At 36.1% G+C, this 13,463-nt stretch overlaps 1 protein-coding gene across 3 annotated transcripts in view; it reads left to right on the top strand.

Annotated features, from left to right (window-relative positions):
• The window catches only part of 14-3-3zeta (tyrosine 3-monooxygenase/tryptophan 5-monooxygenase activation protein zeta), a 72,954-nt gene extending 61,223 nt beyond the window's left edge, over nucleotides 1-11,731 (top strand). For 2 of the 3 annotated variants that reach the window (XM_018458313.1, XM_018458314.1), the window contains exons 3-5: nucleotides 6,631-6,754; nucleotides 8,308-8,471; nucleotides 10,181-11,731. In XM_018458313.1, the coding sequence (XP_018313815.1) occupies nucleotides 6,631-6,754; nucleotides 8,308-8,471; nucleotides 10,181-10,336 (444 nt within the window). In that variant the 3' untranslated portion in view covers nucleotides 10,337-11,731. Of the gene's footprint in view, nucleotides 1-6,630; nucleotides 6,755-8,307; nucleotides 8,472-9,206; nucleotides 9,371-10,180 lie in introns of all 3 variants that reach the window. The other variant, XM_018458315.1, reaches the window with a different exon arrangement.
• The last annotated feature ends 1,732 nt before the right edge of the window (nucleotides 11,732-13,463 follow it).

Below are 13,463 nucleotides of genomic sequence, written 5' to 3'. Positions count from 1 at the left end.
ATATATATATATTTATTTATTTAATTAGGAAATGGATGTATTTAAAGTAAATATGATATGTTAGACTTAAATACATACATTCTTCATCGAAAGAAATACATATAAAGACGAACAAAATCAACTTAATCAAATGAATAATTTTTTTCTTAATGCAGGCATTAACTTCATCCAAAACACACCTAACTGCAGTGCCGTATATTCGTTAGCGATTCTGCGTTGTCGTTTAGCGAGACGATAACGGTATACGAGGAAATGCAACTACGAAAATACCCGCTTTATGCACTACAAAGTCATTAGCATAGCAGCATGTTCCGTCGCAAGCATTGACACGAATTTCCAGCCGTGTTAGACTTCTCTCTTGGAGTGTTAATTAATTCTAAGTAACAACACAAAATCCAAACTTATATAGGAAGCAATTATAGAAAATGTTTCCAACTCTCTTTTGTTAATTTATTTACAAACAATAACCGTTGCAATATTTTCTATTCGCTAAAAGATTGCGTCGTAATTTGTAAATTGAAATTTTTTAGAATTCTCTGGAATTCTTTAAATTAATACGAAATTATATATAGAATGTTCAACCTTTCTGTTTCGTTCGTAAAAAATGATTACAAAAATGAACAATATGGTCTTTATTTTTCATTATTTTGAAAAATTAAACCTGAAATTAAATTTCCGTTTGAATGAATTTTGCTAGAAATAGATTAATTGGAAAGAAGTCTTGTTGTCCTCCTCCCTTCCCCTATTTTAATTCTCCGCATTAAACGATGACGCGGTTAAGACAATTTCCACTAATTGCGAGATGATAAAGAAATTAATTCGGTAGCGGATAGGCATCCGTATAATAAAGTGTCAACGCCGAGAAACGAGGTGAATTGTACCCGCAGTACTTTCCTGCCTCGAGCGTCGAAACTCGTTTGCGAGCAATAGTCGTTTCTCTTCCGCGCTCGGATCGTCTTACAGATTCTTAGTTGACAACCTTCCGCACACGTTTCCTTGCTCTCTGGAGGGTGAAGACCATTCTCCAGATTGGATTTCACATTGGGTCAACTATGAGTTCCTAGCGATTTTCATATCTGTATTTTTCTATAAAAGCGACGAAGTCTCTTGCATGTCTTTTTTTTTTTTTATAAAATAATCCACGTTGTCGTTACGTAATTTCCAACGTTGAAATAATTCAGGTTTGCCATCAAATTAGAAATAATGAAAATATCAGGAAAATTGAAATTATGAATATCAGAGAAATGAGAGGGAAAAGTCAAAGGAATTTTGCAAGATTTTTTAGAAAATTAAAATTCTTGGCTTTAAAGAAGTTTAACGTTCGTATATCACACTTACGCAGTTTTGGAATACTGTCAACTTAATAATTAATTGCAAGCAGTGTCAATAACGGTAATTCAAATATAAATTAGAAAATGACATTCGCCTTTGTTTGCTAAGTGAATAATAGTGATTTATGTTACTATATTAAATTGCTTTCTCAACAAAATATTTAACGATTTCGAAATCAGGATGAAAAATATAAAAAATTCCAAAATATTGTTGAAAGTCAAGAAAAATAATGAAATCTGTTTGGAATTCAAGAGAAAGAGGAATTTTAGGATGAGGAATTTATAACAACTCTGTACTTGTCTTTTATTTAATTAGATAATCGCGAGTTATTTGTGAATGATATATAAAAAATCTCTACAATGTTAGATCGGGATATAAAAAATAGCCTTTTATTACTTTCTTTGATTAAATTTTTGATTTAATTTTCAGCTATAAATCGCTGCTTTATTCTGTTGGGTAATGATTTAGGAATTGTTTGAATCCTTTAATATTTTAATTTCCCAAGTTTCAATCTGTTCCTTGGGACATTTTTTATTCATATAGAGACTCACAGCGAGATATTAAAACGTGATCTTTCGAACTTCATCGCTCGGACGCTCTCGAAACTCGTTAAACTCGGCGAATTATAATCTACTCGATGCTTTTTGCGACACGCGCTTCGGGATTCCATTCGATCTCCGTTCTCGTTACGTGGATATTTTCCAGTATCCGGAAATAAGCGGAAACGGAAGAGGAAGCGGGCACGCCTGTTCAGACGAACGTACCTCAACCCACCGGAAATGGTACATTCCGCCACGTAATAGAGGTCCTTTCTTCAAAGGAATTAAATTCGTTCGATGCTGTTTTCTTTACGGGGAGAAAAAAAGTACCAGCGATCTTATTTCGATGTTTGAATAACGTGATGACACTTAATAGAATATCGCATTTGTTTCTCGTCGTACAATTTTTACCGTTATAAATCTCATAAATGTTTTAAAATTCTTTGTCGAAAGAAATCATTTGTGATTCAAATATAAATTAGAAAAAGACATTCGCTTTTGTTTGCAACAGCATGAATAATATGAATAATATGAATATTATGAATATTATGAATATTTGAAACGAAGTAAATGTTTCCATTTGCTACATCGTTTCCTTTGGATTACTTAAATTAAGGGATTAGACTTAGATTACATAAATCAAGAGACATTTTTTAAATATCAATATAAAGTTAAAAAGACTAAAATAAACAAATAAAAAATGTCAAGTTAATAAAACGTGTGTATATTTAATATAGTTAAACAAGCGGGATGTTTCAAATTAACAAAATCTTCTTCAGTTGCTACAAAAAATCGAATAATTAAATTGAATTTGATTTTCGATGGTGGAGGGTCCAGGTTAATGGGGATATAATAACATATAAAGAATAATTATAAGAAAGTTTCGCATAAAAGTCGTTGAAACGTCTAACATCTAACTTAAATGTCATAATTAGATTGAAAAAATTAGAAATGTCAACACAATATAGTCAGAATGTATGTTCTAAATATTTTTTAATTAAAAAGTTTTTTAATTAAAAAAAATAATTAGATATATGTTCTAAATATCTTGTTAATTAAAAATATTTTTTTAATTAAAAAGATCGAGAACGTACATTTTGACTGTATTGACATTTCTAATTTTTTCAATCTAATTAAGACATTTGAGTTGTATATATTCGTTTCGCCATCATGTTTTACGCAAAAACTACACTAAAAGAAAAGATTGGCTGTTGCAGTAAATTACATGGTAAAATATGGCATAGCGTTTTTAATTGACTGCTGCAGTCAATTTTTGGTTGTGTTAGCCTATCCGCAATGTCAGTATAGGATTTCGATTGGCTAACGAAACCAAAAATTGGTTGCCAATTAAAAATGCAATGCCATATTTTACCATCTAATTTGCTGCAGCAGCCAATCTTTTCTTTCAGTGTATTTTTATTAAAAATAGTATTTTTTTACTTTTTCGTTAATTTTGTGCGCAAAATTGTAAAGATGGTCGCTCGAAGACAATCGCGCTAATTGTAATGAGCGCAGAATTACAAGGAAAGAAAGGAGTTAGATTTGAGGAGACATGACTGAAAAATGCACGTCAAACGATGAAACTGGAGCAAGACTCCAGCTGAAACGCAATCGCCGGGCGATCGGAGTCGTGTTCCTGTTCTCGCGCTCCTATACACGTCACCGTAATCGTAAGCGTGGCACTATTGTATTGCACCTTGACGTAGCCACCGCCGGTTTTGCTGCGGTTTAATAAAACCGAGTTATTTCTAACTCGATGGACGTAGAGGAAAGAACGCCAGTTGACTGAAAGTCAGTCGTCATCTCAAATAAATTGTTGCGAAGCAGAACTATTTTAGAAATGTAAATCGGGCAGCGGGCGATAAATGAAAGGGAGGATGAAAGGAGAGGAAAAAATAATACAGAAAATATATTGAAAGCAAATAATGCGATTCAATACGAATTTCGGAAATGATATATGAAGGATATATATACACTGTTAATTCATATAATGTCGAATTATACCCAATTGAGTTATTTTAATCATTTCTATAGGTTACTACTCCCACTCAATATAACTATTTAACTAACACAATGGAGTACAATTCAATTAAAAAAATGTATCAAATTTAGTTTATTATTATTCACTAAACGCATATGTCAATATGAACGTTGTTTACTTGGAAACGAACCACAGAAATGAATTGAATTTACCTTTTGATATACATGGAAGTTATAAATAACAAAGTGTTATTTATATATATATATATAAATATTATTTAACTCGAGGGATTTTTTTTTTGGTTACCATTGCTCTTTTGATAGTGTAAAACAGTGTAAAACGGATCGATAAAACTACGCGGAAAGAACAATTTTGCTGAATCTAAAAATTTAACTAGATATGAATCTGAGAATTTTTTGTTGAACTATCAAAATAAATATGCCGGACGTTCAAACTGGTTTCTAGAATGTTAAAACTTTTTGCAACATTGCTTGAGTTTCCTACGTAATTATTTTGATGGTCTAACAAAATTATTTTTAGATCTGTATTTGCATATTTCATTCGAAACCGTGTAGAATTTCAGATGGAAATCGATGTTGCTTCGCGAAATCAGATTTCACGGTGCGATTCTTCATTTAGTTTCCAAAGAAGTGCATTTCGATAATTTACAGCGGTGATTTTGCCTCGTAAGTCGTCGGGGAAAACGGTGCTTGATTAAAATTAATAAACGCGGAGGAATGAGAGAACTTCGGGAGTGACTCGAACCGGTCTCTCCCGTTGGCAAATTCGATACGCGAAAGAGAGACGGTGAAACTCGACGGCGATGACGTACAACGCGGCTATCTTCTCTTTTTTTCCCTCTACCTTCATTACGACGCGGGTCGCGCGCTCACGTGATTATGCGGCGTAATTTATGACGGCGCGTTCGCGCATCGAAATGCGACGATTTGTGCGGCGGTACGCTTTTCGAGAGTCGTCTCGCACAACGATAAGATAACCGGAGCTGTTTAATTAGAATCTTGGGATCCGAGCTTGTTCGTTTACCTCTCGAAGCTCGCGACAGCGAAAACGGAATCTATTTCGGAAATTGTATTTGCAATGCAATCTTTACTTATCAAAGTTGCTGTGAAACTGGAAATCGGAAAAATCAGGGAAATGTCAGGGAAATTGAAAACGGTCAGAGAAATCAGGAAAAAGTTGGGGAATTTTGCAAAATTTTCTGGAAGATATTCTTGGTGTTAAAGAAGCTTAATGTTTTCGTACATCACACTTACGCAGTTTTGGAATACTATTAATTTAACAATTTAATGCAAGTAGTGTCAGTAGCATTAATAGGAAAATTTACATTGCTATGTTTAAATAGTTTCCTCACCTCAAAATATTTGACGGTTTTCAAATTAGGGTGAAAATACAGAAAATTTCAAAATATTATTGAAAACAACAGGGAAAGTCATGACATTTTGACTTGAGGAAAAGTTGCAGAATTTAAGGATAAGGAATTTGTGACAACCTTGAATCTCTGTATATATACGGTATTGTATTTTCGCTTTTATGTCAAAAGTTACCAAGTTATTGTGACGTAACAGTAAGGGCCTGCGCACAATATATCAAATATCAGGAACAGGAATAAATATTAAGATTTCAACCTATTAAAACGTGTATTCCGGTGTGTGTGTGTAACTGATATCTGATAGGTTGAAATCTTAATATTTATTCCTGTTCCTAATATTTCCTCCATTGCGCGCAGGGCCTAATCAGAGCGAATTTTATTTACCTCTCGCCGAACCGATCGCTGCGGTCGATACCTTATGTTTGCATTAAGGCGCAATAAATATCCTCGCGCTATTTGCACGCGAGTTTTGCGCATGCAAAGTTGGTCGGCCAACGTTGCTCTTACGTCATTAGTAGACACGGTTGGGAATGAATGTGCGTAGCGTGAAACGACTCGTCATTGACCGGCGCATTGCGCATCAATTCCATGTTATTGTCCACATTAATTTGATCACGTGATCAAAGTTTGTAGACATGCTTTATTGTCCGATGGCAATTAATAATCGATTTATTAGTTCAAATTAATGTGTCAACATTCATATCATTGCGTAATTTATTCCCGAAAATATTTTCAGCATTATATATGTATACGCGTGTGTGTTTGTGTGTATTATTATATTTAATGTACATATACTGAAAAAAGAGATTGGCTGCTGCAGCAAATTAAATGGTAAAATATGACATAGCATTTTTAATTAGTTGCAGCAGCCAATTTTTGGTTGTGTTGGCCTATCGAAATCCTATATCGACATTGCGGTTAACGCAAAAATTGACTGCTGTAACCAAAAATTGACTGCGGCAGCCAATTATAAATGTTGTGCCATATTTTACCATCTAATTTGCTGTAATAGCCAATCTTTTTTTCAGTGATACAATATAATTTTTTATGTCTATAATATACACATAAAATATATAATTATATCCATTATTTTATTTATTGTCACATAACTGAAAATTAGAGAAATCAGAGAATTATCAAAAAAATTGAAAGTAATCAGAATAAAAGAGAATCGTTTGATTAATAAAGCCAGCAAGATACACGAGATATAATTTCTCAATTTCGAAAGTCGTTTCTTTCGTTCCAAATTTTTGTGTGTAATTATTAATTATACATGAAACACAGGAAATTAATCATTCAAACTCATTTTTCTTTTACATCACTTTTGTTTATCTTATTTTAATCTCAGTGCTGCGTTTATTCATTCATTTGTATTTGCTTCTTTGCAGGGACTCCTGGATAAGTTTCTGATCTCCAAGGCTAGCAATGCCGAGAGCAAAGTATTCTACCTCAAGATGAAGGGTGACTACTACAGGTATCTCGCAGAAGTCGCCACCGGTGAAACCAGAAATAGTACGTATCGATCCCTCGCCTTATCTCGTACTTGATCTGGGGCGAATCTTTCAAAGCGAGAGGCGATTCGAAGTGCGAGATTATGAGCTCTTTCCATTTGATGGTACAAGTCGACACAAGTATCGTTTTATCTTTGTTACTTATGGATTAGACCAAGAAAGATAGAATGACGTTTGTGTCGACTTGTGTCACCAAATGAAAAATATTCTATCTTTTGTAGCAATGCAATTGTGATTTCTCGTTCAATATCGATACAAATGTATCAGCGAGACAGGTGTATAAAGCGCTGTCCAAAATTAATCTTTTTTGCCGCATTGAATGTACACAAAATTACTTAAAGTTCCCCGCGAATTCGTCACCTTGCTTTGATCGTCTCCCCGAAGTGATCCATGCAACTGCATCCGATTATGCAAGTGCACGAAATGGACCTTTCTCAAACCGACCAATTGCGGCACTCACATTACGATGCAGCTGCATCGACAGATGTTTCGTTTTGACTTATGGGCGGATCCCTGGACTTTTGCATCGGAAGCAGAGTCAGTTGCAGTCGCAGTCGTTCACGGGTGAAAGTCGGTTGCAACGTTGTCGAGTGAAACTTCAGTCGCACACATTTCAATCGCGAAGTTCTGCAAAGAATATCAATTACAGAGACAATTATTGATCATTAATTTAGATTAATTTTTATATTTGTTTTTTGTACATAATTATTTAACGCTGTATAATACATACTGGATGTTGAAGATTAATTAGAAGATTTGTTTCTTAAATTAATCGAATTTATTGGAATTTATGTTGCTCTTTATTGTATTATTTGGAACATTATAAAGAACAGAGAGTTTTATGGGAGTTACAAAACGCGAAATTTATATAAAGTCCAGGGAATTGCAAATATTTGTTTATTCTCTAAATTTTTTTAAATGGAATCTCACACTAAATAGTGAAAAATTGAACCAGTCAGAAAACGAGTGGCTCAATTTTCATTCTTTAAGAGTGAGATTTTCACTTAAAAAATTTTAGAAAGTACATTAATTAGATTTAGATGAAAATAAATAACAAATAAATTGAAGCGAATGCAAGCATGTTATTCGCACCAGATACGATAAAAATGCTCTTAAGTGTTGCTAACCAGGTGACTTTCATTCCAAGTTGCATTTACAGAGATTTGCTCAATTTAAATGCAAGATTAAACATATATGCAAAATTACATTCGAGAAAAATATTAATGTCTATCTCTTTTTTCTTTGAAGAAGTATATAAATTGCCTAAAAACAAGCACATAAGAGCAATCGAGCTGCTTAGAACGAATAAATAATATAAAAAATTTGTTGTAATAATTTTTAAGAGAAAATCTAATTCTAGAAAAAGGTACAAATTAAGAGCCAAATTAATGGTAATGTAAAAGTTTAATCCTTTTATGATGCATCTTGAAACACGTCATAAATTCACGTTACTCTAGTTCTAAGTAGCTCTCAAATCGATTTGATACGATGCACTCGAAGCGTGTTAGTTCACGCAAAACAAGACAGACATTTGATGATCCATGTGATATCCAGCCGTGGTAGACGACAGCCAGAAGGCATACCAGGATGCCTTCGAAATCAGCAAGTCAAAGATGCAGCCTACCCACCCGATCAGGCTAGGTCTCGCCCTTAACTTTTCTGTCTTCTATTACGAGATTCTCAACTCACCAGACAAGGCCTGTCAACTGGCCAAACAGGTATATGATCAGGGGACTAATTGTTATTTTTCTAGCCATTCCTTGGGAAAGAAAGCTCGATGACGGTGATGGTGGTGATGGTACACAGTGGTGACAAAAGTTATCTTACACGATTCGTTCTGTCAATTTGTTCACTTCCGTCCTACAAAGATTGGTTAGGTTAAATTTAATATTTATGATAGCAGTACGATTATTTTTATAGTTTTCAACAATTGCTTATGAAAAATGATTATGTAATATCGAAATGTGGTTTCAGTTATTAAGTGCTGTTTCAGTAACTATAATGGACAGCTATTGACTAATTTGCTTAGACACATTTCCTATAAATACCACATGTAAAATATCTAACATACAGAAAAAGGCGCTTGCAAATTTAAATTTGTAATAATGCCGTCAGCGAATTACTCATACACGATGACTCAGGACGAAGATGCACGTTCCAGCAGGGTCATGTCGTAGAAGATCGGTAACGATTTATGGACACGGCTCGTTCAAGGCCAACGGAATTCCAAGTGAAACGACACGTACCAATCTTTGTAGGACAGACACGAGACGAATCGTTGAAATTCACTAGCGTTTTCCCTCCTTTTATTCAGCTTTTGTTCGTTTCCTCTCCTCGCGTTCCTCTCCCGCCACATCTCCCCCGACGATAACAATTTATTACTTCGATGGTCACGGTGTAAAAATGAGGTCGTGGAAGGTGTAATCTGAATAGAGGCTAATTTGCATTTGCAGCGGTAGTCGAGGATTCGCAGAAGGCGTATCAGGAGGCGTTTGACATTGCGAAGGCAAAAATGCAACCCACGCATCCGATCAGGCTCGGCCTTGCCCTCAACTTCTCCGTTTTTTATTACGAAATTATCAATTCCCCGGCTAGAGCCTGTCATTTAGCCAAGCAGGTTAGAGGGAGGATTGTGGAGGGCTTGCTCTTGGCGTTACTGCGTGTGATATTTTTCTCTGTATAGCTCTGTAAAGCTCCTGCTATGTGCATTAACTTGTTCGCCATCGAACTGGATACGTGATAAGACTGCTGATAAGAAACGCGGACGATAATTAAAGCTATGTATTCTGATTAAAACACTCCTGCTAAAATCTCTACCTTTCTTCGTGGTTTAAGCAATAAGGAAAGAATAAGACGTTATTTTATTTCTTTATTGAATTAAATAATTAAGTAGATCAATAATTGTTTTTACTTTTTGTATGTATATTTAAATCGCAGAAATCAGCAGTCTTACATTAAAGTCAGCCGTAGTTCTTGCCGTGTGCATTTATCCCATTTATTCTCTAATGATCAAATCCTAATTTGATTTAATTCTAACATTAACTGTTGTGTGAATGTTGTGTTGTTTAATCCCTTTTCAAATGTTTACTACATAATTAATGAAATGAGATCTCATTGGTACCACACTAACCATCCCGCATCATGTTCTCTATTTATATTAATTAATAGTTTAACTTGTGTAATTATGGACATTGACAGAATTAATATAATTGTCCTTATACAGAATTTAATTTTTATATTTAAAAAAATACATTTTATGGAATGCGCTCTAATGATTGTTTTGGAAATTTTTATCATTAAAAAATAATGTCGAGATTTCTATAGTATATGTTAAAGTGATAGTAAAGAGATTTTTGTAGTACAAATTAAAATGACAATAAAAAAGTGATTAAATGAAAAGTATCTGACACATTTATTACTTTTGCAGGCGTTCGACGACGCGATCGCGGAGCTGGACACACTTAATGAAGACAGCTACAAAGATTCCACATTGATCATGCAGCTGCTGCGCGACAACCTCACTCTGTGGACCAGTGACACGCAGGGCGACGGGGACGAGCCACAGGAGGGCGGCGACAACTAACCTTCCTACGCTTAAGTCCTTTCTAAACCTAATAAGAACATCCTATTCTCTATCGTCCCCCCGTCCCCCTGAAGTGCTCACCCGTATGTCCATCCACCCGGATCCATCCATCCATATCCACCTGACCTCTCGTCCCTCGCGTACCTCGTTTCCTTCTTTCCTTCCTTCCTTCCAATCGCAGGCCTCCCTTTTCCTTAAATCTCTCCTTTTCAAAAAAACTGATCCTTCTCTCTTTCTCTCTCTTTTTCTCTCTTTCTCTCTCTTTATCCTGACATGACCGTACACTGCTACTGATGCCACCACCATAGCTGCTATGCCGGTTCGAAAAATTCGAACGTTGAGAACCGAATTATTCACTCATGCTCGATCATGTCTATTCGCGGATGATGGCAAAGGAAGGATCTTAAAGATCTTTCTTTCTTAAAGATCTAACTTAAATACGAAATTGTAAACTCGGTCGATACTCGGAGTAGACAGGCAAGAACGTTGATGAATCGTGTATCGGATCAAGATAACGCATGATAAAAATCATTATCAGCGAAGAAAGACGATCGAGCAGCGCATGAATTACTCGGCCTCTCGCGTACGAAATTTCTTAAACAAAAAGAAATCCGTTTATATGTCCCGTTTGTATGGAGGAACAGGAAGGAGCGAATTGTGGATGAATAGAGGAAAGGACAGGAGGAGACACGTTTACATCTCCTCCGCATACCCTGTCTCGTCGATACGAAAACTGTCACGCGAGCGCAGTCAACGCACGCGTGCACCGATTACGCACATAGCAGAAAAAAGAAAGCAAACGCTAGATCATTTGACTTTTGCGAATAGAAAACGAGGAAATGATGTACTGTTAAAGAGTAAATCATACACGTCGGGACGAGACATGGAATGCAGAGGACCGACCGACTCACTGTCGTTATTCCCAAAATCTGCTCGCTGCTTACCATCTCAAAAGAAAAAAAATATAAAAGAACGTAAAATCAGAATGAAAAAAAGAAACTAAACACAAGCCAAAAATAACAGCACGGAGGTACGAGAAGAAGCGAAGAGAACGAGAAAATGAAAAAAAGCACGCATGAATCTACTACATTATATCCAGTTGTCATTTAAATTAAATTTCACATTGTCTAGCAAGTAACGAATATTATTATACGAAGGGAAGAACGCAGGAGGAGAAAGGAGAGTAAAAACAAATACATTAAGTTATTAAGTTCCAAAACGAACATCAGTGGTCACTTGATTTTTTCACACTTTATCTTTTTTTACTTTTTTTCTCCTCTCTCCAACATACCACCATGATTACGCACACAGTTTGCATGCGATTCGATATATCTCTTCCCACACGGACTCTCGTCCCTTTTCCTTTCGCCACGATCGAAACCTCGCGATTTTACCGAAAATCCAAAGTCGCGATTCAACACGCGGAGAGAAAAGATTGAATCGATCAGGATCGTCGGTAGTGCACCATTATTCTCATTATCACAGTTGTGTTACAACACAAAGAGAAGGAGACGTTCCTTGCCGTTATTCTGCTCGTCGTCGCGATCGTTCGCACATATTCCCTCAAGTTTCGTGTGATCGTGGAACGGAATGCGGAAGAAGGAGGACGGGGATCTGAACAAGAGCCGCTCAGTTCCCATTATCGTCAAGCGCAGAGATTACACACGTGCGACACGTTATTAAGAGATTGTATATCCTGGCGTCCGGACCTTCAACTTCCTCTCGCTCTTTCTATTCGACCGCTCCTCGTCTCTCTCTCTTTCTCTATTATATTATACGCAATTATATAATATATACACCACAGATATATACATATATATTTATATCACTTATTCTTAGCAAACTCGTAGCGCGGTCGAGAAGAATGGAGAGAGAAACAATCATAACAAATACAAATATAGATATATAGTCACGTATCATGATGCAAGTCTACTTGTATCATGGTCACGTATTTACTTTTGTCTTGCGATGTTCATTTCTGGGTTTGCGAAAAAAAAACTTACATGTTGCGAATTATGGTAATTGCTTTTCGAAGACAGCGTCGTTGTAGAGTACCAAAGTCCAGCTCTCTCGAGGAAGATGAGGCTTGCATAAACGCTTGGTCTCTCGATCGAGTACACATCGAAGAAAGTCGCGGAAAAAAATTGCATACTTGTTTGTATATGCAATCACTGATTAGAATAAGACCGAGGCGATGTGTCGAATTAATAAATTATGCGATGTATTCAAATTAAATGTATTGACAACTTATATACGGACGATGTAAGACTTCGTTCGACGTGTACCACGTGCATCACATGTTTGAAACGCGATGTAAGTATTTCGATCATTGTTAACAGAAAAATATTCTACATTAAAAAGAAACTGCAAGATTCTAATGGGAGGTCAAAGACTATCCAAATCACGCTCTCCGCTCGCGTTCGCCATCCGACGCGAAGAGAAAAAAAAAGAAGAGACGTGAAACGAGATGCTGAATGCATCTTCGTGCACTTCTCGTATATATATGTATAATTAAGTATATGTATATACGCGCGCGTACTGGCAGTCATATATATTCATACATACACACGTACACATAATTAATATCATGCATATGTAATATTGCTATGGGAGACAGCCAGTTTCAGCAAGTTAGTCGCTAATTACACGTGAATGGGTAAACGTTTTCCTGTTATCGCGTTGATATTTCTCGATGTATAATCGGTGTCTTTGTCGCAACAAGATTATGTCCGTAATCGCCGGGAAGAGTCCGCCACGCTAGAACACCGTTCGGTTGCTAGGAAGGAAGAGAGAAAAAGAAAAGAAATGAGAGTGAGACGGACGCGGAGTCGAAGAGACGATGAGCAGTGACAGCATCCGAAACTCGGCGACTCTTTCTATTCCACCCTCCTCCTCCTTCCGTCGAGCAGAAGCGAGAATGAAGCCTCGTATTATAATTTATCGGTAGTATCAGTTTCGTTTCTATCGCAATGGATGCAGAGCGTGGAAATCGAGCTTATATTCTGGCAGAAGTATCTTGCGACTTGCGTTACAGACAAGTTCTTTTAACGTCGAGGCAAGGTAATGCCAAGCTATGATACAGACGACAAGAAATTAGTTAAAACGTGAAGTGAGTATTTCAATATTT

Source organism: Mycetomoellerius zeteki, unplaced genomic scaffold, assembly GCF_001594055.1.
Source record: "Mycetomoellerius zeteki isolate Tzet28-1 unplaced genomic scaffold, Tzet1.0 scaffold72, whole genome shotgun sequence".
Lineage (NCBI taxonomy): Eukaryota > Metazoa > Arthropoda > Insecta > Hymenoptera > Formicidae > Mycetomoellerius > Mycetomoellerius zeteki.
This window is presented reverse-complemented; position numbering and strand designations above follow the sequence as displayed.